At 46.4% G+C, this 27,883-nt stretch overlaps 1 protein-coding gene across 2 annotated transcripts in view; it reads left to right on the top strand.

Annotated features, from left to right (window-relative positions):
- DNAH2 (dynein axonemal heavy chain 2) overlaps positions 1–27,883 on the top strand; it is a 401,787-nt gene that overhangs the window by 321,373 nt on the left and 52,531 nt on the right. For both annotated transcript variants that reach the window (XM_068273978.1, XM_068273977.1), the window contains exons 60-71: positions 206–345; positions 1,159–1,369; positions 5,349–5,465; positions 6,638–6,779; positions 8,909–9,078; positions 10,775–10,891; positions 11,174–11,338; positions 11,998–12,120; positions 13,414–13,562; positions 14,238–14,304; positions 15,777–15,927; positions 19,551–19,699. In XM_068273978.1, the coding sequence (XP_068130079.1) occupies positions 206–345; positions 1,159–1,369; positions 5,349–5,465; positions 6,638–6,779; positions 8,909–9,078; positions 10,775–10,891; positions 11,174–11,338; positions 11,998–12,120; positions 13,414–13,562; positions 14,238–14,304; positions 15,777–15,927; positions 19,551–19,699 (1,701 nt within the window). The remainder of the gene's footprint in view (positions 1–205; positions 346–1,158; positions 1,370–5,348; positions 5,466–6,637; positions 6,780–8,908; positions 9,079–10,774; positions 10,892–11,173; positions 11,339–11,997; positions 12,121–13,413; positions 13,563–14,237; positions 14,305–15,776; positions 15,928–19,550; positions 19,700–27,883) is intronic.

The raw sequence follows: 27,883 nt of genomic DNA on the forward strand, positions 1-27,883 counted from the left end.
CCCCTCCCCCCACTCAGCCACACAGAGCGGCGGCGATCAGACCCCCCCAGCAGGACATCCCCCTAGTGGGGAAAAAAGGGGGGGAAGTTTGATCGCCCTGCAGCAATCCTGATCTGTGCTGCAGGCTGGAGAGCCCACGCAGCACAGATCAATAAAAATGTACATGGTCCTTAGGTGGTTAAACGTGCTGTTCCTCCTCTTACAGTTCAACGGAAAGGTGGCCAAAATCTTTGTGACCATGCACCGCTCCGTAGCGGAATACTCTCAGAGAATGATGCTGGAGCTGCGGAGACACAACTACATCACCCCGACCAGCTACCTGGAGGTGGTGTCCCGATACAAGAGGTACGGAGAGAGAGTTCTTACATGGGCATAACAGTGAAAGGTTATCCAGCACAGAGCAGGATTATCCACCAGTGACATCTAGTCCTTTACCTTTATCATAGTCTGGAATTCCTGCAGTATTGTAGGGTGAATTTCATTGAAGCCAGTTAACCTACCAGTAACAAACCTACTGAGAACATACAAATTCCATGCAGACAGTGTCCACACGTATAGTTGGACCTAGGACCCTAGTGCTGCAAGGCAAGAGTGTCAACCACATAGCTGCCCAGCATATTTTTCACACAGAACATATTAATCAAGTGGTGGACCCATTGGGAGCATGGTTTTGTACTGCATCAAACTGTAATACTGGTAAATGCTCCATTGATCAATACTCCCAAGATCAGTGTTCAAAAAACAAAGCATTGACTGTTTTCTAAGGATACCTTGTGTAGTATAACCACTTAATGTTAGGCAGGACATAGACAACCTCTGTAGGGTCCTTTCAGCGAGACACTGATCTGAACCACAGAAACATCACATACAAAGGTATCTGATAAAGACCAATTCAAAGTAACCATGTGTAGTATAACCACATAACATCAGGCAGGACATATACAACCTCTGTATGGTCCTTTCAGCAAGACACTGATCTGAACCACAGAAACATCACATACATCCGATGAAGACCAGTTTAAAGTAAGTAACTGTTCAGCTTGTTCCTGCCAATATCTTATCTTATGTTTCAGACACATTTATATATGAAGGCCAGTACATGTGCACGTTGGAAATACATTATGCTACAGTTTAACCATGAACCATGTTTATCCTTAGGCTCCTAGATGAGAAGCGCACTGAGCTGGGAGAGAAGGCCACCAAACTACGGAATGGACTCTTCAAGATAGACGAGACCCGAGAGAAGGTGGAGAAGATGTCTGAGCAGCTGGCCATTGCCAGGAGTAAGGTGGCGGAGTTCCAGAAGCAGTGCGAAGAGTACCTAGTCATCATCGTCCAGCAGAGAAGGGAGGCTGACGAGCAGCAGAAGGTGGGGTTGTATCAGAAGTGCCTAAACCACATCACTGGTGAACCACTTTCTGGTCTACACAATGTTCATAATAAACCTTCCTCCAGATGGTAAAATGGAGGCTTGTAACCTACATATGAGGTATATAACACCTCCAAAAAACAGATATTATTGGCTCAAAATATTCATATATATGAGGGCACACAGCCAATCTCATTCTGGAGGGTGGGATGAGGAGAAGTTTAGGCTCTGAGGGATAATTGAGGATGAGTCTAGGCACTGGGTTTAGATGAGGAACAATTTAGGCACTGTAGTGGGATGAGTAAAAGTTTAGGCACTGCAGTGAGATGAGTAGGAGTTTAGGCATTGGGGGTGAGATATAGTGTATAGGCAGTGGAGTGGGATGAGGAGGAGTTTAGGCACTGGAGTGGGATGAGTAGGAGTTTAGTCACTGCAGTGGGATGAGTAGGAGTGTAGACAGTGGAGTGGGATGAGGAGAAGTTTAGGCAGTGGAGTGGGATGAGGAGAAGTTTAGGCAGTGGAGTGGGATGAGGAGAAGTTTAGGCAGTGGAGTGGGATGAGGAGAAGTTTAGGCAGTGGAGTGGGATGAGGAGAAGTTTAGGCAGTGGAGTGGGATGAGGAGAAGTTTAGGCAGTGGAGTGGGATGAGGAGAAGTTTAGGCAGTGGAGTGGGATGAGGAGAAGTTTAGGCACTGGAGTTGGATGGGAAGAAGTTTAGGCACTGTAGTGGGATGAGGAGGAGTTTAGGCACTGTAGTGGAATGAGGAGGAATTTATGTACTGGAGTAAGATAAGGAGGAGTTTAGGTACTGTAGTGGAAGGAGTTTAAGTGTTGAGGGTGGGATGAAGAGGAATTTATGCACTGTAGTGGAAGGAGGAGGAGTTTAGGTGCTGGAGTAAGAAGAGGAGGAGTCTAAGCACTGTAATGGGATGAGGAGGGGTCTAGGCATTGGAGTGGGATGAGGAGGTGTCTAGGCTTTGGAGTGGGATGAGGAGGTGTCTAGGCATTGGAGTGGGATGAGGAGGTGTCTTGGCATTGGAGTGGGATGAGGAGGTGTCTAGGCTTTTGAGTGGGATGAGAAGGTGTCTAGGCATTGGAGTGGGATGAGGAGGTGTCTAGGCATTGGAGTGGGATGAGGAGGAGTCTAAGCACTGTAATGGGATGAGGAGGGGTCTAGGCATTGGAGTGGGATGAGGAGGTGTCTAGGCTTTGGAGTGGGATGAGGAGGTGTCTAGGCATTGGAGTGGGATGAGGAGGTGTCTAGGCATTGGAGTGGGATGAGGAGGTGTCTAGGCTTTAGAGTGGGATGAGAAGGTGTCTAGGCTTTGGAGTGGGAAAAGGAGGTGTCTAGGCATTGGAGTGGGATGAGGAGGTGTCTAGGCATTGGAGTGGGATGAGGAGGTGTCTAGGCATTGGAGTGGGATGAGGAGGCGTTTAAACATTGGAGTGGGATGAGGAGGTGTTTAAACATTGGAGTGGGATAATGAGGAGTCTAGGCATTAGAAGTTGGATGAGGAGGAGTCCAGGCATTGGAGTGGGTGAGGAGATGTTTAGGCACTGGAGTGGGATGAGTAGGAGTGTAGACAGTGGAGTGGGATGAGGAGAAGTTTAGGCAGTGGAGTGGGATGAGGAGAAGTTTAGGCAGTGGAGTGGGATGAGGAGAAGTTTAGGCAGTGGAGTGGGATGAGGAGAAGTTTAGGCAGTGGAGTGGGATGAGGAGAAGTTTAGGCAGTGGAGTGGGATGAGGAGAAGTTTAGGCAGTGGAGTGGGATGAGGAGAAGTTTAGGCACTGGAGTTGGATGGGAAGAAGTTTAGGCACTGTAGTGGGATGAGGAGGAGTCTAAGCACTGTAGTGGAATGAGGAGGAATTTATGCACTGGAGTAAGATAAGGAGGAGTTTAGGTACTGTAGTGGAAGGAGTTTAAAGAGAACCAGAGATGAAGCAACCTCATGTATTTTACCTTATAAATCAGTGGGAACATGACAGTAAACACCTAATCTGCTCTTTGTTACATTGTTCTCTGTTTAATTTGCCTGTTATCACCTCTAAGATAAGAATCCCGACTAAGCAGTCGGTCTGGCTTTGCTACAGAATAATTATAGCTGAGACTGTGTTCTTTGCTGTCTTCAAGTCCAAGCCTGCCCCCTGCTGGCTTTGCTCAGGAATCATTATAGCTGAGTCATTATAGCAAAGCCAGACTCAATGCTCAGCCCGGGATTCTTATCTCAGCTAGATAACAGACACTTTTAGCAGTGAGGATGGAACAGAGAGCATGGTAAATGTTTTCTCTAATGTTCCCACTGATTTCTATGGTAAAATACACAAGGGTGCTTCGTCTCTGGTTCACTTTAAGTGTTGAGGGTGGGATGATGAGGAATTTAGGCACTGTAGTGGAAGGAGAAGTTTAGGCGCTGGAGTAAGAAGAGGAGGAGTCTAAGCACTGTAATGGGATGAGGAGGGGTCTAGGCATTGGAGAGGGATGAGGAGGTGTTTAGGCTTTGGAGTGGGATGAGGAGGTGTCTAGGCATTGGAGTGGGATGAGTAGGTGTCTAGGCATTGGAGTGGGATGAGTAGGTGTCTAGGCATTGGAGTGGGATGAGAAGGTGTCTAGGCTTTGGAGTGGGATAAGGAGGTGTCTAGGCATTGGAGTGGGATGAGGAGGTGTCTAGGCATTGGAGTGGGATGAGGAGGTGTCTAGGCATTGGAGTGGGATGAGGAGGTGTCTAGGCTTTGGAGTGGGATGAGGAGGTGTCTAGGCATTGGAGTGGGATGAGGAGGTGTCTAAGCATTGGAGTGGGATGAGGAGGTGTCTAGGCTTTGGAGTGGGATAAGGAGGTGTCTAGGCATTGGAGTGGGATGAGGAGGTGTCTAGGCATTGGAGTGGGATGAGGAGGTGTCTAGGCATTGGAGTGGGATGAGGAGGTGTTTAGGCATTGGAGTGGGACGAGGAGGTGTTTAGGTATTGGAGTGGGATGAGGAGGTGTTCAGGCATTGGAGTGGGATGAGGAAGTGTTTAAACATTGGAGTGGGATAATGAGGAGTCTAGGCATTAGAAGTTGGATGAGAAGGTGTCTAGGCATTGGAGTGGGTGAGGAGATGTTTAGGCATTGGAGTGGGATGAGGAGGTGTTTAGGCATTGGAGTGGGATGAGGAGGTGTTTAAACATTGGAGTGGGATAATGAGGAGTCTAGGCATTAGAAGTTGGATGAGAAGGTGTCTAGGCATTGGAGTGGGTGAGGAGATGTTTAGGCATTGGAGTGGGATGAGGAGGTGTTTAGGCATTGGAGTGGGATGAGGAGGGGTCTAGGCATTGGAGTGGGATGAGGAGGGGTCTAGGCATTGGAGTGGGATGAGGAGGTGTTTAGGCATTGGAGTGGGATGAGGAGGTGTTTAAACATTGGAGTGAGATGAGGAGATGTTTAAGCATTAGAAGTTGGATGAGGAGGCGTTTAGGCATTGGAGTGGGATGAGGAGGTGTTTAGGCATTGGAGTGGGATGAGGAGGTGTTTAGGCATTGGAGTGGGATGAGGAGATGTTTAGGCATTGGAGTGGGATGAGGAGGTGTTTAGGCATTGGAGTGGGATGAGGAGGTGTTTAAGCATTGGAGTGAGATGAGGAGGTGTTTAGGCATTGGAGTGAGATGAGGAGGCGTTTAGACACTGGTAGCTGGATTAGAAGAAGTTTACTAATTGGAGGATGGATGATGAGGAGTTTAGGCTGCTCAGATAGGGAGAGAACCTTTCAGCCATGGTGATAACTTTTCATACCCCAGTGAGCAGGCTGGAAGAGGACAAGTGATGTGTACAGCTGTATCACCTCCTAATTACACAGTATGGATGGATAGGATTATTCACTGTTTGGCAAGTAAACCCATAGACCTCTTCCTGGATTACATACAGCGTGCTCCACGATGCTGATGTACAACCAAATGGTCCTGATGTCCGAGGCTCTGACATTTCTCCACTCCTCTTTCTTCCAGACGGTGACTGCTCACAGCGAGAAGATTGGTGCAGAGGAGATAAAGTGTAAGGCCCTGGCGGACAACGCTCAGAAAGATCTGGAGGAGGCACTTCCTGCTCTGCAGGAGGCTATGAGGGTAAGATCTGACATGACCTCTTCAATGAGGACCTCACTGATATTTCTGTTTTCATGGATACATTTAAAAGTGACGCTAGGTACTTTGGGAGCAAGATCACCTGTCCTGATAGTAGAATATCTGTCATTTTACTGATATTCTACTATGATCGGATCTTATCCTAACCTCACATTAACCCATTAGCAGCTTCAAACTAAATTTTTTCGCTAGAAGACCGCTGTGCAATGTAAACCTCTGCCGGCAAATCTCATCTGGCTGCCTAAACGAGCGGGTGGCTGGGAGCAGTTATAGTTACCCGTTCTGGACTTCTTCTCTTCTCCACCGGCAGCTCTAAACTTCCGACAGGTTTTCTGGGTCCCAATCACATCCGATCACATGTCGTATCATATGATCAGAACCGAGAAGACATGTTGGGGTTATATTGCCACCCCGGTGGAGGACGAAGAAGCCGATCCAGCTGACTGGACAGGTAACTATAAAAGATTCCTGCCCCCCACTCTCCATACCCTGCCAGGTGGGGGAAGGCACAGCCATCACTTTATTTGTCTGCTAAAGGGTTAATCTCCCCCTTTTTCACTACCCAAACTCTATGTACTTCTACCACTAATGCCGCCTCTATCCTCTATCCAACCGATGTCACCACCGCTACCTGGAGATCGGCTAATAATCATCCCATTCCATTATCATATTCACTGTCGCTACCCGGATAGTAGCCGACCTATTATGTTACCTCCTCGGTACCGTATTGATTGCTGCATTCACTGCTGCTAGCAGGAGCTTGGCTAAACTACAGCCAAACTTCCGGTGCCCACATTACCAGCCATAGCGGGTATTAAAGGGAACTTGAACTGAGTAAAATTTCACCTCTAATGGCACAAGGCGAATGCCCCGGCCATTTTTGGCCCGGTTCTAAAAACTAACTGTTGGAGTCCTATTCCATTACTTTGAAAACATTGGTGTTCAAAGTAGGTCAGTTGTCTGGATGGATAAACCACAAATAAGATGAACTGCCCAAATCCATCCTTCCATATTCTCGCTTATTGTTTCCTGCACCTGTTTGGGTCAACATGATGGCAACGTTGTGTTATTGCAACTTTTCTACCCTATATCATTGGTATCCTCAATGTTCTTCACCTTCTCCAATCAGATTTATCCATTACTGTTCCTTGTAGGCCCTGGAGACACTAAACAAGAGAGACCTGACGGAAATCAAAGCCTATGGACGACCACCAGCTCTGGTGGAGACGGTAATGCAAGCCGTTATGATCCTGAGGGGCAATGAGCCTACCTGGGCCGAAGCCAAGAGGCAGCTAGGTGAGAATGGAATAAAATTGGAGGAGCTGTTGGACCCTGGAGGCCTGGTGGAGAGTTAAAGTATTATTTTATTTATTTAAGTATTTATATAGTGCCGACATATTACGCAGCGCTGTACAGAGTATGTAATGTCTTGTCACTAACTGTCCCCTGGAGGAGCTCACAATCTAATCTCTACCATAGTCATATGTCTATGTATGTATCGCGTAGTGCATGTATCGTAGTCTAGGGCCATTTTACGGGGAAGCCAATTAACTTCTCTGTATGTTTTTGGGATGTGGGAGGAAATCGGAGTACCTGGAGGAAACCAACGCAGACTCAGGGAGAACATACAAATTCCTTGCAGATGTTGACCTGGCTGGGATTCGAACCGGGGACCCAGCGCTGCAAGGCGAGAGCGCTAACCACTACGCCAACCACCGTGTTGTACGTGGGGAAAATAAACTGAGATAAAAATAATCTAAAAACACATACACTGGTGCACATGGCAGGGGTCCCGAGCTCTGCCCCTGCCTGGGACTTCCGACTCCCCATGAAACCCCAATAAAGGGAGTGCAGGTGAGCCCCGGTATAGCGCGTGTATATAGCACTTTTCTCCTGGTGGACTCAAGGCACTTGCGAGGCAGCCACTAGAGTGCACTCAGTAGGCAGTAGCAGTGGTCTGGAATCTTGCCCTAGAACTCCATACTGAATAGGTGCAGCTTACTGAGATAGGAAAGGTCTCCTGTGTCAGAGGCAGAGCCCTTAACCATTACATATCCAGCCAGATAAACAATTGTATCCACCATCTTACTCCTAAAAATGACTTTTCTAGATACCCAACAGTTTTACTTTATGTTTAAATATACCTTTCAAATAATGATAGTAATAATATAAGTTTTTAATGTTGAATTGTCTCAGTGGCACAGTCTTTGAAGTATGTCAGAGCTAAAATCTATGAGCTATTGACCTTTTTATCTCTTCCTTGCTCTCAGATGTGGTTCTCTGTTTGGAAAGAGTTTTATGGCTGTAATTCCTTATCAGTGAGGGTTATGCTATAGGGTTAAGCTATAGTCACTTGCATAGCTGAATGTTAACTCTTTCAGGCAGAGAGAATAAAAAAGGAACACATCCTAGTTATTTGTGTGCTTGGCACCTTAGATACACATGTCACTTCAGTATTCCTTTATAGGGTTTTGTTGCCAGTACAGTATCTGCGCAGCATGAACACCCTGATTTTGCAGTAGTCACTTGAAATTGGTGTTTGAAAAACAAAAATCACTGTTTCGTCATGAAGTAGCACATACTCTAATTTACTGTTTCCCTTGCCCCTAATGTTAGGTATGCACGATGCAATTTTTTTTTTTACAGATTTACTATCAGATTATTTCCAACATGTCGAATCAGATTTCCGATCGATTTTTCGATCGATTTTTCGTTAACTTCTATGAAAAAACAATTGGAAATCAGATCAGGCATGTTGGAAATAATCAATTTGACAGTAAATCAGTCAGAAAATTGCATCATGTGTACCTAGCACAGCAGTCATGGACAATGAAAAAAAAAAATTGGACATGTGTGCCCACTTATCAGATGAGCAGGTTTGAATTATGTAGTGAGTAAGTGTTTTGCTTCCACAAATGTAAAAAATCAGTAAGCTGAATGTCTGAATGCTTTAAATAGAAATCGTAGAATCCAGCCTCCTGGACACTAACTTACACAGTTCTTTAGGGAATACACAGCTACTGGCTGCATGATGGAAGAAGGGATGGTTATGGAACTGTGAAACTGTGGGGCAAGCAAGAGGCAGGGCGGTCCTCTTTCCTCATAGCTGGTCTACAAGATTGTAATCATTTTGAATCAATGGCTGCCAATGTTATATTAATATTATGCAAATATAGGCATGGAAAAGAGCCAGTCAAATCTTGTAGCCAATGATTTTGACTGGTCTAATTACAAACTGCAGAAGTCTGCATAAAATTAACCTGAAGTTTGCATCAGCTCAACATTTTGGTAACTTACTAAGCAGTTTTTGAATCAGGTACGCTGAAATAATGCTCTAAGGTAAGTGTATGTTATGTTGAGTGTTTTGGAATGTCTTCATTCCATAAGAATAACCATGTATTTTTTGTTCTTCCATCATTCTCTAGGAGAGCCAAACTTCATCAAGCAGCTCATCAACTTTGACAAAGATAATATCTCAGAGCGGGTCCTGAAGAAGATCGGCCAGTATTGTGTCCTGCCAGATTTCCAGCCAGACATCGTGGGCCGTGTGTCCCTGGCAGCCAAGTCTCTGTGCATGTGGGTGCGGGCTATGGAGGTGAGAACATAATCCTGACGCCAGAAGATCCACAAAGGTGGGACCACCACATTAGAGGTTGGGGAAATTACCTGCTCTCTAGATTCTCTGTTGGGATCCTCAATAACTGTTTTTTTTTTTTTCAAGACAGAGAAGTTCTTTGGTGGGTTTCTCAGTAATTATGTTCTTTACCAAATCTTTGGTTTCCTTTCTGTTTAGATACTGTGGTGGGCTCTTTAGGAACTGTTTTATTTCTAGAAAGCCGCTGTTAAGGTGGCTATACATCTAGCGAATTGGGGGCCTATCGACCATCCAATTCAATAATTGTTATCGAATTGGATGCAAATCAGTGTTGCCAAGTGCAAAAGTAGTACAGAGGCGCCAACAGGGTAAAAACAATATGAACAGAGGCGCCAGGCAATGTACTGGACCGCATTGGTGTTATGCTCCTATTTATTGCCTGAGGAAGTGGGATATACCCACGAAACGCGTTGCACCTTGTTCGGAGTATGTAAATAAACAGATTTTTGCTTAAAACAGCAATTTTTGTGTCTGTTTTGGAGGGGTAAGTCCACCGCTACCTACTTCATTTTAACCATTTTAAAGAAATATTGTTTTTACCCTGTTGGCGCCTCTGTACTACTTTTGCAGTTGTTTCCACCCCTGGTGGAGGGGAATTCTTCTTTTTTCCCGATCTACAGAGAGCGACTTCTTAATCCTGAGTGGGGACAGGTCTAATCTCCTCACCTGCCTTCACAGTGATTACCTGGACGGTAACCCTTGTTTGTGAGTATAACCTACATATACTTACCTTCCATACCCAATTTACAGTACATACTACACTATACTGGGCTCTCGGCGTCTTCCCTTATACAGTGTTGCCAAGTGCATGCCCGATTGATGATGCGACCAATTTCAGGCCGGGCATGTCGATCAGACATGCAAGATATTGGGCCTTTTGGGTCAATTGTATGTGTGGCTTTAACGGCGAGCGATATCGGAAGGATCGATGAACGCAATGAAACCCCCAATGCTGCCCTCCCTAATGTTCAATGTGCCCCCCCCCCCCCCCCCGTTACCCAGCGCACTTTACATTACCTGTCCATGTCTGCTGCTGGCTCCAGGCTCCGTCCATACACGCTCCTCATATGGTTGACGGCGTACATGTAGGTGCTTGCAACCACGTGGGCACATGTATGGAAGGAGGACAGAGCCAGCCTGAGCCATCAGTGGACATGGACAGGTAATGTAAAGTGCACTGGATACCAGGGGGGGGCACATTGAACATTAGTGGGGACAGCGTTGGGCCATCAAGATGGCGGATGCGGCGTTTCAAGGCCAATCCCAGATTGATTTCATGCTGAAATTGATTGGAAATCGGCTTGGGGTGTGTGGGCAGCCGGCAGATCTCTTTCTAATCAGATTCGATCAGAGTGATCTATCTCTTGGTGGAAACTGGCCATCATTGCTAGATGTATGTGTACCGTTAGGATTCTCAATGTGGAATTCTCAGTAATGATATTTGCTCTAGAAACCCTCATGAGATTCTCTGGTAGCTTTTTTCGGCAATTGTCTTCTCTCTAAAAAACCTCTGGTCGGGTCAACCTGTGGCTCAGTGTCTTTGCTACTTGCCTAAAGCTAAACGAAGAAAAAGCCTTTGGTGGCACCCTCAGGAATTCAATCATCTCCAGTGACACCCCTTCTTCTCTTTTGGCAGATGTACGGTCGGATATATCGTGTGGTTGAACCTAAACGGGCCCGTATGAATGCCGCCCTGGCGCAACTGGCAGAGAAGCAGGCGTCGCTGGCTGAGGCTCAGAATAAACTCAGAGAGGTGATATTTTTTGCTGTTTTAGTTTGCTATATTTAAAGTGCACCTCCAGCCAAGGTATTTGCGGTTTGTGTAATATCTTCTTAGAACTTTACACATCTATCAGCTGAGCATTTCCTTTTATCATTTAGTAGCAATCTCCACAGCAAGTGGTGCCCAAGGCAACTCCCTAGTGTTGCGTATACCTATAAATGCATCTGATTGTCAGAGGCACAGCTGTAATAATTGTACAGTATAAGTGAGAAGCAAGTATTGTCTTATATAATGGGTGTGTCCCTGTGCCAGGTGGGGGAGCGCCTGGAGCAGCTGAAGATGCAGTATGACGAGAAGCTGGCCCAGAAGGAACAGCTGCGGGAAGAGGCGGAGCTAATGGAGGTGAAGTTACAGAGGGCCGGCACCCTGGTGACGGGACTGGCGGGAGAGAAATCCCGCTGGGAAGAGACAGTCAAGGTGAGTCTCAGTGTATTCTTCAGACTCCTCTCTCCTTTTTGCTCCGTGCACACGCTCAACTGGCGTTAAAAATCAAGCGATCCCTGGCTGTTAGCATCAAACCAACGATGGAGTATGTTTGAATTCGGCGAGAGTTTTCCAATCAGATCGTTAGCAGAAACGCGAAAATTACCCATAAGTGCGTAACTAGCCACAGTAAGTAGCTTTAAAGTGACACTGAAGCAAACAAAAATTATGATATAATGAATTGGTTGTGTAGTAGGGATAATTACTAGAACACTGGTAGCAAAGAAAATATTCTCATATTTTTATTTTCAGTTATATAGTGTGTTTTTTTTATAACATTGCATCATTCTCTAATATTTGCAGTTTACACACTACTCAGCATTCTAAATGATTTTACAGAGCATTCTCTGATTGTTCCAATGCTTGAGTTCTGAGATTGGACTAAAATTATTGAGTTATTGCGGAAATGCGGTAATTTTAACTTGAATGAGCGTCCCTAGTTTTCATTTGTTTCAGGCGATTGCAGTGAATCGTGAGTAAGGAGGTAATAATACCATCTAGTATTCCGTAGTCACAGCGCCTGAATGTTCATTTTTTTCTTTTACATGAAATGAGCCTTCTGCAGCTAAGAATCCTGTCTTAAAATGTTGCAGGGTCTGGAGCTGGATTTGGGTTTCCTAGTCGGCGACTGTCTGCTGGCCTCGGCTTTCCTGTCTTACATGGGTCCTTTCTTGTCCAACTACCGTGATGAGATCCTTTCCATCTGGATCAGAGAGGTGAGTTGTGTCTGCATACGTAGAGAAGACAACAGAACATTTATATCACGCTTTTCTCCTTGCGGCCTCAAAGCATCAGAGCTGCAGCCAGTAGGGTGCGCTCTATAGGCAGTATCAGTGTTAAGGAGTCTTGCCCAAGGTCTCCTTACTGAATAGGTGCTGGCTACAGGAAGAGCCGAGATAATCTGATAATCTTCTCTGCTGATTTGATGACTCTCTGTAGTTTATGTCTGTCGTTGGCGGAGGACCTTCTCAATTGCATTACCTAATTTATCAAGGAAATCCATTGAGACAACTGAGGGCTATCAAAAGCGAACCATTTTAGAACCATCACCTTCATGGCCAAAAGCAAAGTTTCTTTCACGAAAATTTGGTAATAGCGCAGACCATCCACCTCGTTCATTAAGCCAAATATGCAAATCTAAGGTCCTAGGAGTAAATCAATTACAGTAGAGAGCCAGGCACTACAGTAGATACATATTCAGGCTTTAAAGGGACACTTAAGCCAGGAATAAAAAAATCAGTTTTACTTGCCTGGGGCTTCTACCAGCCCCCTGCAGCCGTCCCGTGCCTTCGCAGTCACTCACAGAGCCACTGGGCCCCCGCCGGCAGCTAGTTTTGTTCTCGCTGACAGGGAGTCAGCAGGCTTTCTGCGCCTGCGCAGACCTGGCCACGTGTATCCTTCTTCATGTTCCTATCCTCAATAGTATCCTGCACAGGTGCAGGACTCTATTGCAGACAGGAACGCAAAGAAAAATACGAGTGGCCATGCCTGTCGGGCCTGTCAGCGAAGACGAAACTAGCTGGCGGCAGGGCACCCGAGGCTCCGTGAGTGACTGAGGGCACGGGACGGCTGGAGGGGGCTGGTAGATGCCCCAGGAAATTAAAACTGATTTTTTATTCCTGGCTTAAGTGTCCCTTTAATTATCCAAAAGAGCAGTGGCACATCAAATGACAAACGTATTACAGCAGTGAGGGTGCAGATTACAGCCTGACAGGCGTTTCGTGGAGTACTTCTGCTCCTTCAGAGGCTCTTATGTAGAGTGACAGGTTTTAGGAGTATAGTGATCCCACTGATTTTAATCAGACAATTCAATACCTGACTCCAAAAAGGGAATGGCTTAGGACATTGCCACTTTCTACTGTGTTTTGCCATACACTGGGCTGCTTTTTCTGGTTGGGTTTAGTTTTGCTTTGATGAGACAGGATTGGCCACCTAACCTGCCCTGCCTGTATACAGATGCCTGGCACGTTCTCCAGTTGTTCCATCCTCACTGTGTTGTCCTCCTGCAGGTGAAGGAGATGCTGATCCCCTGCTCCCCCAACTTCTCCCTCACCTCCTTCCTGTCCAGCCCAACCATGGTGCGGGAGTGGAACCTGCAGGGCCTGCCGTCCGAGAGCTTCTCCAGCGACAACGGGGTCATCGTCACACGTGGGAACAGGTAACGTTACCCACGCTCTACTGGCTCTATGCTAGGTTGTGGGCGGAGCAGCCGGGGCCCAGAGGCCAGGTCCTGTGGCATGGCTGAGGTCCTGACTTCACTCACAGGGTTTTGTGCATGTCGGATGACTTTGTTGTGGTGTAACATTGCTGCTGCTCCACACTGCCAGCCTGCAGGTGAGCTTCAAGCAAAAGGCTAATATCCCAAATGGAAGCACTTAACCGCTTAAGGGCGATTGCAATTTTCACTTATCAGCACGGCTCCTATTCATTTGCCAATAACTTTATTACTACTTATCACACCTACATGATCTATGTATTGTTTTTTTTTTTTCAGGACAAATTAGGCTTTTAGTGAGTGATATTTTTGTTTAGTAATTACCTTAGTTTCTATACATTTTAAGGGATAAAATGGAAAAAACACACTATTTCTCCAATTTGATTGCATGTAAGTACTCACTGGGGGTGCTAGATGACCCGCCAAAACCCCCCACTATGTTCTGATATGACCCAGGCAAGAACTGCCAGTCTTTGCTGCAATGGCAAGTAGTAAAAAAAAAAACAACAACACAGGTTTTCTGGATGAGTTATGTTCTACAATATACAAGCAGTAATTGACCCCAGTGTGCCATTGTCATGTTGCCGTCTGATGCATTGCAGCCATTCTTTCCCTCAGGTGGCCACTGATGGTGGATCCGCAGGGACAAGCCTCTAAATGGATCAAAAGTATGGAGTCAGATCAGGTAAGCCAATGTCTGCCTGTCCCTCAGAGAACCTTGTTCTCATTTGTACTGCAGAGCTGGGTGTAGGAAATGGGTTAGCGAGGAACTGAGGCAAGTGCTGGGAACATGATGACTTCATGCTGTTTCTAGGGGGACATATGTTGGGTTATAGCCAACGTCCTGCTCCCTATACCCTGGGTGGCCTATGCTAAGAAAGAGAACAATCACGTGCTCCTTCTGCCTGGGTAATGGATGTTATGTGTTTGGAAGAAGATAATCTGCTCACCCTGCCTGTATCGTGTGTTGTGTGGGAAGGGTCAAACTTCCTGCTCCTTTAAACCAACTTCCTGTGTCTCCAGTCTCTAGTTAAAGGGAACCTTAACTGAGCTAAGAAGAAAAAAGTTTCACTTACCTGAGGCTTGTCTCAGCCCCCTGCAGACATCCTGAATCTTTGCCGTCTCAAGCCACTCCTCCGGTTCTCCGCAGGCAGCTAGTTTCATTTTCAGCAATGCGCATGTGTGTGTACTCGAACGCCATGGCGGCGGGAGCACAATCGAATACATGCGCAGCCACGCAGGTGCAGTGGTCTAGCTCCCTGCAGGGAACCGGAGGATCGGTTTGAGACGCCGCAGACACAGGATGTCTGCAGGGGGCTGGGGGAAGACCCAGGTAAGTGAAACTTTTTTTTTCTTAGCTCAGTTAAAGAGAATCTGTATTGTTAAAATCGCACAAAAGTAAACATACCAGTGCGTTAGGGGACATCTCCTATTACCCTCTGTCACAATTTCGCCGCTCCTCGCCGCATTAAAAGTGGTTAAAAACTGTTTTAAAAAGTTTGTTTATAAACAAACAAAATGGCCACCAAAACAGGAAGTAGGTTGATGTACAGTATGTCCACACATAGAAAATACAACCATACATAAGCAGGCTGTATACACCCTTCCTTTTGAATCTCAAGAGATCATTTTTGTGTTTCTTTCTCCCTGCAGTTCTCATGCACTGAAGTTTCAGGCTGCTCTTTTTTCTCCTGCAAACAGCTTTGCCCTTGACTGTAATTCTTCAGTATGTGAAAGCCCAGCCAGCTCAGAGGACGATTTATCCAGCTTGTAAAAGATAAGAGAGAAGAGAGAAGCTGCTCTAATCTAAATAGCACACAGACAGTGTGCAGAGAGGGGCCTGAAAGGGGGAGTTCATAGCAGAACCACAACACTGAAGAACTTGGCAGCCTTCCAGACACAGGCTGACAAGTCTGACAAGGGAAAGATACATTGATTTATTACAGAGACTGTGATAGCAGAAAGTGCTACAGTAAGCCAGAATACATTAGAATAGCTTTTGGAACTTGTAGGATGATAAAAAACAGGATGCAATTTTTGTTACGGAGTCTCTTTAAGGTTCCGCTCCTGCTTGAGTTATGTGGGCTGGGAGAGGTAGACTTTTAGTTATTTTTCATCTTGAGGAACTGGCCAACTGTTTCTTTCTGCTTCATGTAGGGCCTGAAAGTGATTGACCTGCAGATGCCTGATTTCATGCGCACCCTGGAGCACGCCATACAATTTGGAACGCCTGTCCTCCTACAGAATGTCCAGGAGGATCTGGACCCATCACTGGCACCCATCCTAAACAAATCCGTCACCAAAGTGGGTGAGTCAAGGCACTGTGGCAACAACAGGAGATTATTTCCAACAGAACAATGAAAGGAGAAGTGTTTATTTTTAATATTTGTTCAAAAGAGAATTAAAAGTTCCAAAACCTCCGGGTTCCTTTTATCAAGGCATGAAATTTAATGAATAATCTGAAAGACAAACTAAACAATTACATACTAACCACACTATGAACCACAACAGTGGGCCAGATTATTTCTTGAATGTTTTGTCTTGATAAAGGGTTATGGGGGTTTCTTCTCTCTTCAATAAATATTAAAACAGAGTGTAGTAGAGTCTATTAATATCATTTGATATTGCTGTATGGGGTAATGTCATCTGATATTGCCAATATTCTGCAAAGGCGCCTACCTCCTCCTAACATTAGTACCACCTTTTGTTGTTTAATTGACTCTTCATGACCATTAAGTACCTTTCAAGGCAGATGTGTCTTTTAATCACTGCTCCTTTTAAGCTGTTGCAAAGGCATGTTCATAGCTTCACATACATAGCTTCACATACAGTGGGTTGCAAAAGTATTCGGCCCCCTTGAAGTTTTCCACATTTTGTCATATTACTGCCACAAACATGAATCAATTTTATTGGAATTCCACATGAAAGACCAACACAAAGTGGTGTACACATGAGAAGTGGAACGAAAATCATACATGATTCCAAACATGTTTTACAAAAAAATAACTGCAAAGTCGTGTGTGCGTAATTATTCGGCCCCCTTTGATCTGAGTGCAGTCAGTTGCCTATAGACATTGCCTGATGAGTGCTAATGACTAAATAGAGTGCACCTGTGTGTAATCTAATGTCAGTACAGATACAGCTGCTCTGTGAGGGCCTCAAAGGTTGTCTAAGAGAATATTGGGAGCAATAACACCGTGAAGTCCAAAGAACACACAAGACATGTCCAAGACCGGTCAGGGATCAAGTTATTGAGAAATTTAAAGCAGGCTTAGACTACTAAAAGATTTCCAAAGCCTTGACCATCCCACGGAGCACTGTTCAAGCGATCATTCAGAAATGGAAGGAGTATGGCACAACTGTAAACCTACCAAGACAAGGCCATCCACCTAAACTCACAGGCCGAACAAGGAGAGCGCTGATCAGAAATGCAGTCAAGAGGCCCATGGTGACTCTGGACGAGCTGCAGAGATCTACAGTTCAGGTTGGAGACTCTGTCCATAGGACAACTATTAGTCATGCACTGTACAAAGTTGGCCTTTATGGAAGAGTGGCAAGAAGAAAGGCATTGTTAACAGAAAGCATAAGAAGTCCCGTTTGCAGTTTGCCACAAGCCATGTGGGGGACACAGCAACAATGTGTAAGAAGGTGCTCTGGTCAGATGAGACCAAAATGAAACTTTTTGGCCAAAATGCAAAACGCTATGTGTGGCAGAAAACTAACACTGCACATCACTCTGAACACACCATCCCCACTGTCAAATATGGTGGTGGCAGCATTATGCTCGGGGGGTGAATCTCTTCAGCAGGGACAGGGAAGCTGGTCAGAGTTGATGGGAAGATGGATGGAGCCAAATACAGGGCAAACTTGGAATAAAACTGTAACGATGGGTGTCAGCAACCAGAGATAGAATCTGATTCTTGGCGATCTGCAGTATCCCCAAGAATACAGATATACCTGATTATTGGGGATCTGCAGTATCGCCAATAATCAAATATGTCTTACCTCTAGACACCTGAGTGTGTAAGTGTTTTGGTGCAACAGTAACCTTTGGACCACCGGGGTAGCAGGTGGTCCAATAAGTAGAGAAGACTCTACTGCAGTCAAGGACACCTGGAGAGGGAGTCCCTGACTGATAAGGAGCAGTGTCCTCTCTGAAGTGCAGGGGACCCCTGCGGAAAGGCTGGACACCCTGCGGAGGGTGACAGCCAGTAGGTCAGGCAGGCCGGGTCGGCAACAGAGTATCAGATATGCAAAGTACCAAATCAGAGATCAGAAGAATAGTCAGGAAAGCTACAGGTCATAACAGATATCAGAACAAGGCCTAGTCTGAGGTGTGAGGTCCGTGATCTCAACACCCTGGAACTATGCTAGAGAATAACACAGATGGTATACAGTATTCATAGTCTGGGGTGTGAGGGCCGTGATCTCAACACCCTGGAACTATGCTAGAGAATAACATAGATGATATACAGTATTCCTAGTCTGGGGTGTGAGGGCCGTGATCTCAACACCCTGGAACTATGCTAGAGAATAACACAGATGATATACAGTAACTGGCTAAGTGTGGATTCCCAGGGCCTCCTGGTTCCACCACACTGGAGATCTGACTAAGGTCTGAGTGCTAACACATAAGCATTCGCAACGCCAGACAACCAGCAACTGAACAGCAAGAGATATATATATAGTAAAGCACCCCACAGCGCCGCCCAGCTCCCATCAACCAATCACTGACTGAGCAGGGATCAGCTGACCGCCCTGATCAGCTGATCTTCCTCCTATTGGTATAAAGAGCTTGTCTTGCAGCGCGTGCGCGCATAGCTCTCCATCTGTGTGCACTACTAGGTCCAGCTAACCCAGACGCATGTTGTTGCGGGGAACCCGCCGTACTGGACGCGGAATCCGCCGCTTTGCCGTCAGAACATGTGGCGGCCCCCACGCCACTCTGCCCATGGGCACCACCAGCTCCAGACAAACCAGACGCATGCTGACGCGGACAAACCGCCGCATCAGACGCGGAACCAGCCGCCTTGCTGCCAGAACATGCGGCGGCTTTTCCGCTGTTTATCACAAAAACCTCTTGGAGACTGCAAAAGACTTGAGACTGGGGCGGAGGTTCACCTTCCAGCAGGACAAAGACCCTAAACATAAAGCCAGGGCAACAATGGAATGGTTTAAAACAAAACATATCTATGTGTTAGAATGGCCCAGTCAAAGTCCAGATCTAAATCTAATCGAGAATCTGTGGCAAGATCTGAAAACTGCTGTTCACAAACGCTGTCCATCTAATCTGACTGAGCTGGACTTGTTTTGCAAAGAAGAATGGACAAGGATTTCAGTCTCTAGATGTGCAAAGCTGGTAGAGACATACCCTAAAAGACTGGCAGCTGTAATTGCAGCAAAAGGTGGTTCTACAAAGTATTGACTCAGGGGGCCCACTTTGCAGTTATTTTTTTGTAAAAAATGTTTGGAATTATGTATGATTTTCGATCCACTTCTCACATGTACACCACTTTGTATTGGTCTTTCCTGTGGAATTCCAATAAAATTGATGCATGTTTGTGGCAGTAATGTGACAAAATGTGGAAAACTTCCAGGGGGCCGAATACTTTTGCAACCCACTGTATACCGTTTATACATCTTTGCCTCTGCATCCTCTTCTTCTTTTGCCCTCAGTTTTTCAAACATTAAGGATTTCTCCAAAGTCCTATGCCTAACACTACCCGTCCCTAGTTTTGAAAGCCTTTGCACTTGTGATAAATTTGTTCTTCTTACAAATGAGACAACAACCATGTTTGAGAGGTAAAATTATGTAAAAGTTCAGTTTAAAATTTTAGTTTGTATGTTAAAGTGAGTTGATGAGTGAGGCAGTGTTTATCCTGTGACAGTGGAGTTCTCCTATAAGCATACGGTATTCTGTGTCTTGTCCAGGAGGGAAGCTGCAGATCCGGCTGGGTGACAAGGACGTCGTGTACAATCCAGAATTCCGATTCTACATTACCACCAAACTTTCCAACCCCCATTACACCCCGGAGATCAGCTCACAGACCACCATCGTTAACTTTGCTGTGAAAGAGCAGGTAACTAATATTTGTGTATATGAGGGGACAGAATGCTCTGTCTAATGTCTAATCTAGTCTGGCCAGAATGGAGAAGGTTTAGAGTCTGACCTGGATGAAGGGTTTTAGAGAGTCTGGCCAGGATGGAGAAGGTTTAGAGTCTGGCCAGGATGGAGAAGGCTTAGAGTCTGGCCAGGATGGAGAAGGTTTAGAGAGTCTGGCCAGGATGGAGAAGGTTTAGAGTCTGGCCAGGATGGAGAAGGTTTAGAGTCTAGCCAGGATGGAGAAGGTTTAGAGTCTGGCCAGGATGGAGAAGGTTTAGAGTCTGGCCAGGATGGAGAAGGTTTAGAGTCTGGCTAGGATGGAGAAGGTTTAGAGTCTGGCCAGGATGGAGAAGGTTTAGAGTCTGGCCAGGATGGAGAAGGTTTAGAGTCTGGCCAGGATGGAGAAGGCTTAGAGTCTGGCCTGGATGGTGAAGGTTTAGAGTCTGGCCAGGATGGAGAAGGTTTAGAGAGTCTGGCCAGGATGCAGAAGGTTTAGAGTCTGGCCAGGATGGAGAAGGTTTAGAGTCTAGCCAGGATGGAGAAGGTTTAGAGTCTGGCCAGGATGGAGAAGGTTTAGAGTCTGGCCAGGATGGAGAAGGTTTAGAGTCTGGCCAGGATGAAGAAGGTTTAGAGTCTGGCCAGGATGGAGAAGGTTTAGAGTCTGGCCAGGATGGAGAAGGTTTAGAGTCTGGCCAGGATGGAGAGAAGATTTAGAGAGTCTGTCCAGGATGGAGAAGGTTTAGAGAGTCTGGCCAGGATGGAGAAGGTTTAGAGTCTAGCCAGGATGGAAAAGGTTTAGAGTCTGGCCAGGATGGAGAAGGTTTAGAGAGTCTGGCCAGGAGGGAGAAGGTTTAGAGTCTGGCCAGGATGGAGAAGGTTTAGAGAGTCTGGCCAGGATGGAGAAGGTTTAGAGAGTCTGGCCAGGATGGAGAAGGTTTAGAGTCTGGCCTGGATGGAGAAGGTTTAGAGTCTGGCCAGGATGGAGAAGGTTTAGAGTCTGGCCAGGATGGAGAAGGTTTAGAGTCTGGCCAGGATGGAGAAGGTTTAGAGTCTGGCTAGGATGGAGAAGGTTTAAAGAGTCTGGCCAGGATGGAGAAGGTTTAGAGTCTAGCCAGAATGGAGAAGGTTTAGAGTCTGTCCAGGATGGAGAAGGTTTAGAGTCTGGCCAGGATGGAGAAGGTTTAGAGTCTGGCTAGGATGGAGAAGGTTTAGAGTCTGGCTAGGATGGAGAAGGTTTAGAGGGTCTGGCCAGGATGGAGAAGGTTTAGAGAGTCTGGCCAGGATGGAGAAGGTTTAGAGAGTCTGGCCAGGATGGAGAAGGTTTAGAGAGTCTGGCCAGGATGGAGAAGGTTTAGAGAGTCTGGCCATGATGGAGAAGGTTTAGAGAGTCTGGCCAGGATGGAGAAGGTTTAGAGAGTCTGGCCAGGATGGAGAAGGTTTAGAGAGTCTGGCCTGGATGGAGAAGGTTTAGAGTCTGGCCAGGATGGAGAAGGTTTAGAGTCTAACCAGGACGGAGAAGGTTTAGAGTCTGGCTAGGATGGAGAAGGTTTAGAGTCTGGCTAGGATGGAGAAGGTTTAGAGTCTGGCTAGGATGGAGATGGTTTAGAGTCTGGCCAGGATGGAGAAGGTTTAGAGAGTCTGGCCAGGATGGAGAAGGTTTAGAGAGTCTGGCCAGGATGGAGAAGGTTTAGAGAATCTGGCCAGGATGGAGAAGGTTTAGAGTCTGGCCAGGATGGAGAAGGTTTAGAGTCTGGCCAGGATGGAGAAGGTTTAGAGTCTAGCCAGGATGGAGAAGGTTTAGAGTCTGGCCAGGATGGAGAAGGTTTAGAGAGTCTGGCCAGGATGGAGAAGGTTTAGAGAGTCTGGCCAGGATGGAGAAGGTTTAGAGAGTCTGGCCAGGATGGAGAAGGTTTAGAGAGTCTGGCCTGGATGGAGAAGGTTTAGAGAGTCTTACCAGGATGGAGAAGGTTTAGAGAGTCTGGCCTGTATGGAGAAGGTTTAGAGAGTCTGGCCAGGATGGAGAAGGTTTAGAGTCTGGCCAGGATGGAGAAGGTTTAGAGTCTGGCTAGGATGGAGAAGGTTTAGAGTCTGGCTAGGATGGAGAAGGTTTAGAGTCTGGCCAGGATGGAGAAGGTTTAGAGAGTCTGGCCAGGATGGAGAAGGTTTAGAGAGTCTGGCCAGGATGGAGAAGGTTTAGAGAATCTGGCCAGGATGGAGAAGGTTTAGAGTCTGGCCAGGATGGAGAAGGTTTAGAGTCTGGCCAGGATGGAGAAGGTTTAGAGTCTGGCCAGGATGGAGAAGGTTTAGAGTCTGGCCAGGATGGAGAAGGTTTAGAGAGTCTGGCCAGGATGGAGAAGGTTTAGAGAGTCTGGCCAGGATGGAGAAGGTTTAGAGAGTCTGGCCAGGATGGAGAAGGTTTAGAGAGTCTTACCAGGATGGAGAAGGTTTAGAGAGTCTGGCCTGGATGGAGAAGGTTTAGAGAGTCTGGCCTGGATGGAGAGGGTTTAGAGTCTGGCCAGGATGGAGAAGGTTTAGAGTCTGGCCAGGATGGAGAAGGTTTAGAGTCTGGCCAGGATGGAGAAGGTTTAGAGAGTCTGGCCTGGATGGAGAAGGTTTAGAGAGTCTGGCCAGGATGGAGAAGGTTTAGAGTCTGGCCAGGATGGAGAAGGTTTAGAGTCTGGCCAGGATGGAGAAGGTTTAGAGTCTGGCCAGGATGGAGAAGGTTTAGAGAGTCTGGCCTGGATGGAGAAGGTTTAGAGTCTGGCCTGGATGGAGAAGGTTTAGAGTCTGGCCTGGATGGAGAAGGTTTAGAGTCTGGCCAGGATGGAGAAGGTTTAGAGAGTCTGGCCAGGATGGAGAAGGTTTAGAGAGTCTTACCAGGATGGAGAAGGTTTAGAGTCTGGCCAGGATGGAGAAGGTTTAGAGTCTGGCCAGGATGGAGAAGGTTTAGAGTCTGGCCAGGATAAAGAAGGTTTAGAGAGTCTGGCCTGGATGGAGAAGGTTTAGAGTCTGGCCAGGATTGAGAAGGTTTAGAGAGTCTGGCCAGGATGGAGAAGGTTTAGAGAGCCCGGGCAGGATGGAGAGAAAGTTTAGAGAGTCTGGCCAGGATGGAAAATGAAAATGAAGGTGGGCCATGATAAAAGTAGGCTGACATGCTGGCTGCAGGAATTCCATTCATATTTGCAGCAAGCAACATCCCCTGCTCTCAAGAAGGTGTCGCAGCCGAATACAATATATTCCACTACAAGCACTCTGCCAACTAGTGTTGGGCGAACACCTAGATGTTCGGGTTCGCGAACGTTCGCCGAACATGGCCGCGATGTTCGGGTGTTCGCGCCGAACTCCGAACATAATGGAAGTCAATGGGGACCCGAACTTTCGTGCTTTGTAAAGCCTCCTTACATGCTACATACCCCAAATTTACAGGGTATGTGCACATTGGGAGTGGGTACAAGAGGAAAGAAAATTTAGCAAAAAGAGCTTATAATTTTTGAGAAAATCGATTTTAAAGTTTCAAAGGGAAAACTGTCTTTTAAATGCGGGAAATGTCTGTTTTCTTTGCACAGGTAACATGCTTTTTGTCGGCATGCAGTCATAAATGTAATACATATAAGAGGTTCCAGGAAAAGGGACCGGTAACGCTAACCCAGCAGCAGTACACGTGATGGAACAGGAGGAGGGTGGCGCAGGAGGAGAAGGCCACGCTTTGAGACACAACAACCCAGGCCTTGCATGAGGACAAGAAGCGTGCGGATAGCAATTTGCATTTTGTCGCCATGCAGTCATAAATGTAATACAGATGAGAGGTTCAATAAACAGGGACCGGAAACGCTAACCCATCACAGATGTTCATTGTTCATGTTACTTGGTTGGGGTCCGGGAGTGTTGCATAGTCGTTTCCAATCCAGGATTGATTCATTTTAATTTGAGTCAGACGGTCTGCATTTTCTGTGGAGAGGCGGATACGCCGATCTGTGACGATGCCTCCGGCAGCACTGAAACAGCGTTCCGACATAACGCTGGCTGCCGGGCAAGCCAGCACCTCTATTGCGTACATTGCCAGTTTGTGCCAGGTGTCTAGCTTCGATACCCAATAGTTGAAGGGTGCAGATGGATTGTTCAACACAGCTATGCCATCTGACATGTAGTCCTTGACCATCTTCTCCAGGCGATCGGTGTTGGAGGTGGATCTGCACGCTTGCTGTTCTGTGTGCTGCTGCATGGGTGTCAGAAAATTTTCCCACTCCAAGGACACTGCCGATACCATTCCCTTTTGGGCACTAGCTGCGGCTTGTGTTGTTTGCTGCCCTCCTGGTCATCCTGGGTTTGCGGAAGTCAGTCTGTCGGCGTACAACTGGCTAGAGGAGGGGGAGGATGTCAATCTCCTCTCTAAAGTCTCCACAAGGGCCTGCTGGTATTCTTCCATTTTGACCTGTCTGACTCTTTCTTCAAGCAGTTTTGGAACATTGTGTTTGTACCGTGGATCCAGAAGGGTATAAACCCAGTAATTGGTGTTGTCCAGAATGCGCACAATGCGTGGGTCGCGTTCAATGCAGTCCTAGGCCGAAGAGGTCATAGCCTAGGGTCACAAAAACCTGTTTATTTGGGCAATTTCAATGGTAGTGATGCTGACGTACATAAATCTCAGCAATGGCCGTTAGCAACGTCTGAATTTCACGAAATGTCTCATGCAGGTAGAAGACATATTGTTAGACTTGGATTCCAAAAATGGGGTCCCTACATCTCTGCAAACCAGAGTTACAGGGGTCCAAAATTGGTAAAATCCCCATAGGCTTTTATTGCCTCCCTATTTCACTTTCCAAAATCTCACATCTTTTCATAGGGCAATTGCTCAGCAGTGGCAAATTTTCTAGCATTGTAGGGACCCTTAGGGGGAACATGACTGGTGAGTTTCGGGCCCCTAGGCCGAAGAGGTCATAGCCTAGGGTCACAAAAACCTGTTTATTTGGGCAATTTCAATGGTAGTGATGCTGACGTACATAAATCTCAGCCATGGCCGTTAGCAACGTCTGAATTTCACGAAATGTCTCATGCAGGTAGAAGACATATTGTTAGACTTGGATTCCAAAGATGGGGTCCCTACATCTCTGCAAACCAGAGTTACAGGGGTCCAAAATTGGTAAAATCCCCCATAGGCTTTCATTGCCTCCCTATTTCACTTTCCAAAATCTCACATCTTTTCAAAGGGCAATTGCTCAGCAGTGGCAAATTTTCTAGCATTGTAGGGACCCTTAGGGGGAACATGACTGGTGAGTTTCGGGCCCCTAGGCCGAAGAGGTCATAGCCTAGGGTCACAAAAACCTGTTTATTTGGGCAATTTCAATGGTAGTGATGCTGACGTACATAAATCTCAGCCATGGCCGTTAGCAACGTCTGAATTTCACGAAATGTCTCATGCAGGTAGAAGACATATTGTTAGACTTGGATTCCAAAAATGGGGTCCCTACATCTCTGCAAACCAGAGTTACAGGGGTCCAAAATTGGTAAAAGCCCCCATAGGCTTTCATAGCCTCCCTATTTCACTTTCCAAAATCTCACACCTTTTCAAAGGGCAATTGCTCAGCAGTGGCAAATTTTCTAGCATTGTAGGGACCCTTAGGGGGAACATGACTGGTGAGTTTCGGGCCCCTAGGCCGAAGAGGTCATAGCCTAGGGTCACAAAAACCTGTTTATTTGGGCAATTTCAATGGTAGTGATGCTGACGTACATAAATCTCAGCCATGGCCGTTAGCAACGTCTGAATTTCACGAAATGTCTCATGCAGGTAGAAGACATATTGTTAGACTTGGATTCCAAAGATGGGGTCCCTACATCTCTGCAAACCAGAGTTACAGGGGTCCAAAATTGGTAAAATCCCCCATAGGCTTTCATTGCCTACCTATTTCACTTTCCAAAATCTCACATCTTTTCAAAGGGCAATTGCTCAGCAGTGGCAAATTTTCTAGCATTGTAGGGACCCTTAGGGGGAACATGACTGGTGAGTTTCGGGCCCCTAGGCCGAAGAGGTCATAGCCTAGGGTCACAAAAACCTGTTTATTTGGGCAATTTCAATGGTAGTGATGCTGACGTACATAAATCTCAGCCATGGCCGTTAGCAACGTCTGAATTTCATGAAATGTCTCATGCAGGTAGAAGACATATTGTTAGACTTGGATTCCAAAGATGGGGTCCCTACATCTCTGCAAACCAGAGTTACAGGGGTCCAAAATTGGTAAAATCCCCCATAGGCTTTCATTGCCTCCCTATTTCACTTTCCAAAATCTCACACCTTTTCAAAGGGCAATTGCTCAGCAGTGGCAAATTTTCTAGCATTGTAGGGACCCTTAGGGGGAACATGACTGGTGAGTTTCGGGCCCCTAGGCCGAAGAGGTCATAGCCTAGGGTCACAAAAACCTGTTTATTTGGGCAATTTCAATGGTAGTGATGCTGACGTACATAAATCTCAGCCATGGCCGTTAGCAACGTCTGAATTTCACGAAATGTCTCATGCAGGTAGAAGACATATTGTTAGACTTGGATTCCAAAGATGGGGTCCCTACATCTCTGCAAACCAGAGTTACAGGGGTCCAAAATTGGTAAAATCCCCCATAGGCTTTCATTGCCTCCCTATTTCACTTTCCAAAATCTCACATCTTTTCAAAGGGCAATTGCTCAGCAGTGGCAAATTTTCTAGCATTGTAGGGACCCTTAGGGGGAACATGACTGGTGAGTTTTGGGCCCCTAGGCCGAAGAGGTCATAGCCTAGGCTCACAAAAACCTGTTTATTTGGGCAATTTCAATGGTGGCGAGTCTGACGTACATAAATCGCAGCAATGGCCGTTAGCAACGTCTGAATCTCACGAAATGTCTCATGCAGGTAGAAGACATATTGTTAGACTTGGATTCCAAAGATGGGGTCTCTACATCTCTGCAAACCAGAGTTACAGGGCTCCAAAATTGGTAAAATCCCCCATAGGCTTTCATTGGGCCTACTATTTACCGTTCCAAAATCTCACACCATTTCAAAGGGCAATGGCTCAGCAGTGGCAAAACTCACCAGTCATGATCCCCCTAAGAGTCCCTACAATGCTAGAAAATTTGGTACTGCTGAGCCATTGCCCTTTGAAAAGATGTGAGATTTTTGAAAGTGAAATAGGGAGGCAATGAAAGCCTATGGGGGATTTTACCAATTTTGGACCCCTGTAACTCTGGTTTGCAGAGATGTAGGGACCCCATCTTTGGAATCCAAGTCTAACAATATGTCTTCTACCTGCATGAGACATTTCGTGAAATTCAGACGTTGCTAACGGCCATGGCTGAGATTTATGTACGTCAGCATCACTACCATTGAAATAGCCCAAATAAACAGGTTTTTGTGACCCTAGGCTATGACCTCTTCGGCCTAGGGGCCCGAAACTCACCAGTCATGTTCCCCCTAAGGGTCCCTACAATGCTAGAAAATTTGCCACTGCTGAGCAATTGCCCTTTGAAAAGATGTGAGATTTTGGAAAGTGAAATAGGGAGGCAATGAAAGCCTATGGGGATTTTACCAATTTTGGACCCCTGTAATTCTGGTTTGCAGAGATGTAGGGACCCCATCTTTGGAATCCAAGTCTAACAATATGTCTTCTACCTGCATGAGACATTTCGTGAAATTCAGACGTTGCTAACGGCCATGGCTGAGATTTATGTACGTCAGCATCACTACCATTGAAATTGCCCAAATAAACAGGTTTTTGTGACCCTAGGCTATGATCTCTTCGGCCTAGGACTGCATTGAACGCGACCCACGCATTGTGCGCATTCTGGACAACACCAATTACTGGGTTTAAACCCTTCTGGATCCACGGTACAAACACAATGTTCCAAAACTGCTTGAAGAAAGAGTCAGACAGGTCAAAATGGAAGAATACCAGCAGGCCCTTGTGGAGACTTTAGAGAGGAGATTGACATCCTCCCCCTCCTCTAGCCAGTTGTATGCCGACAGACTGACTTCCGCAAACCCAGGACGACCAGGAGGGCAGCAAACAACACAAGCCGCAGCTAGTGCCTAAAAGGGAATGGTATCGGCAGTGTCCTTGGAGTGGGAAAATTTCCTGACACCCATGCAGCAGGCAGCACACAGAACAGCAAGCGTGCAGATCCACCTCCAACACCGATC

The sequence above is a fragment of the Hyperolius riggenbachi genome, chromosome 3 (genome assembly GCF_040937935.1).
Source record: "Hyperolius riggenbachi isolate aHypRig1 chromosome 3, aHypRig1.pri, whole genome shotgun sequence".
Lineage (NCBI taxonomy): Eukaryota > Metazoa > Chordata > Amphibia > Anura > Hyperoliidae > Hyperolius > Hyperolius riggenbachi.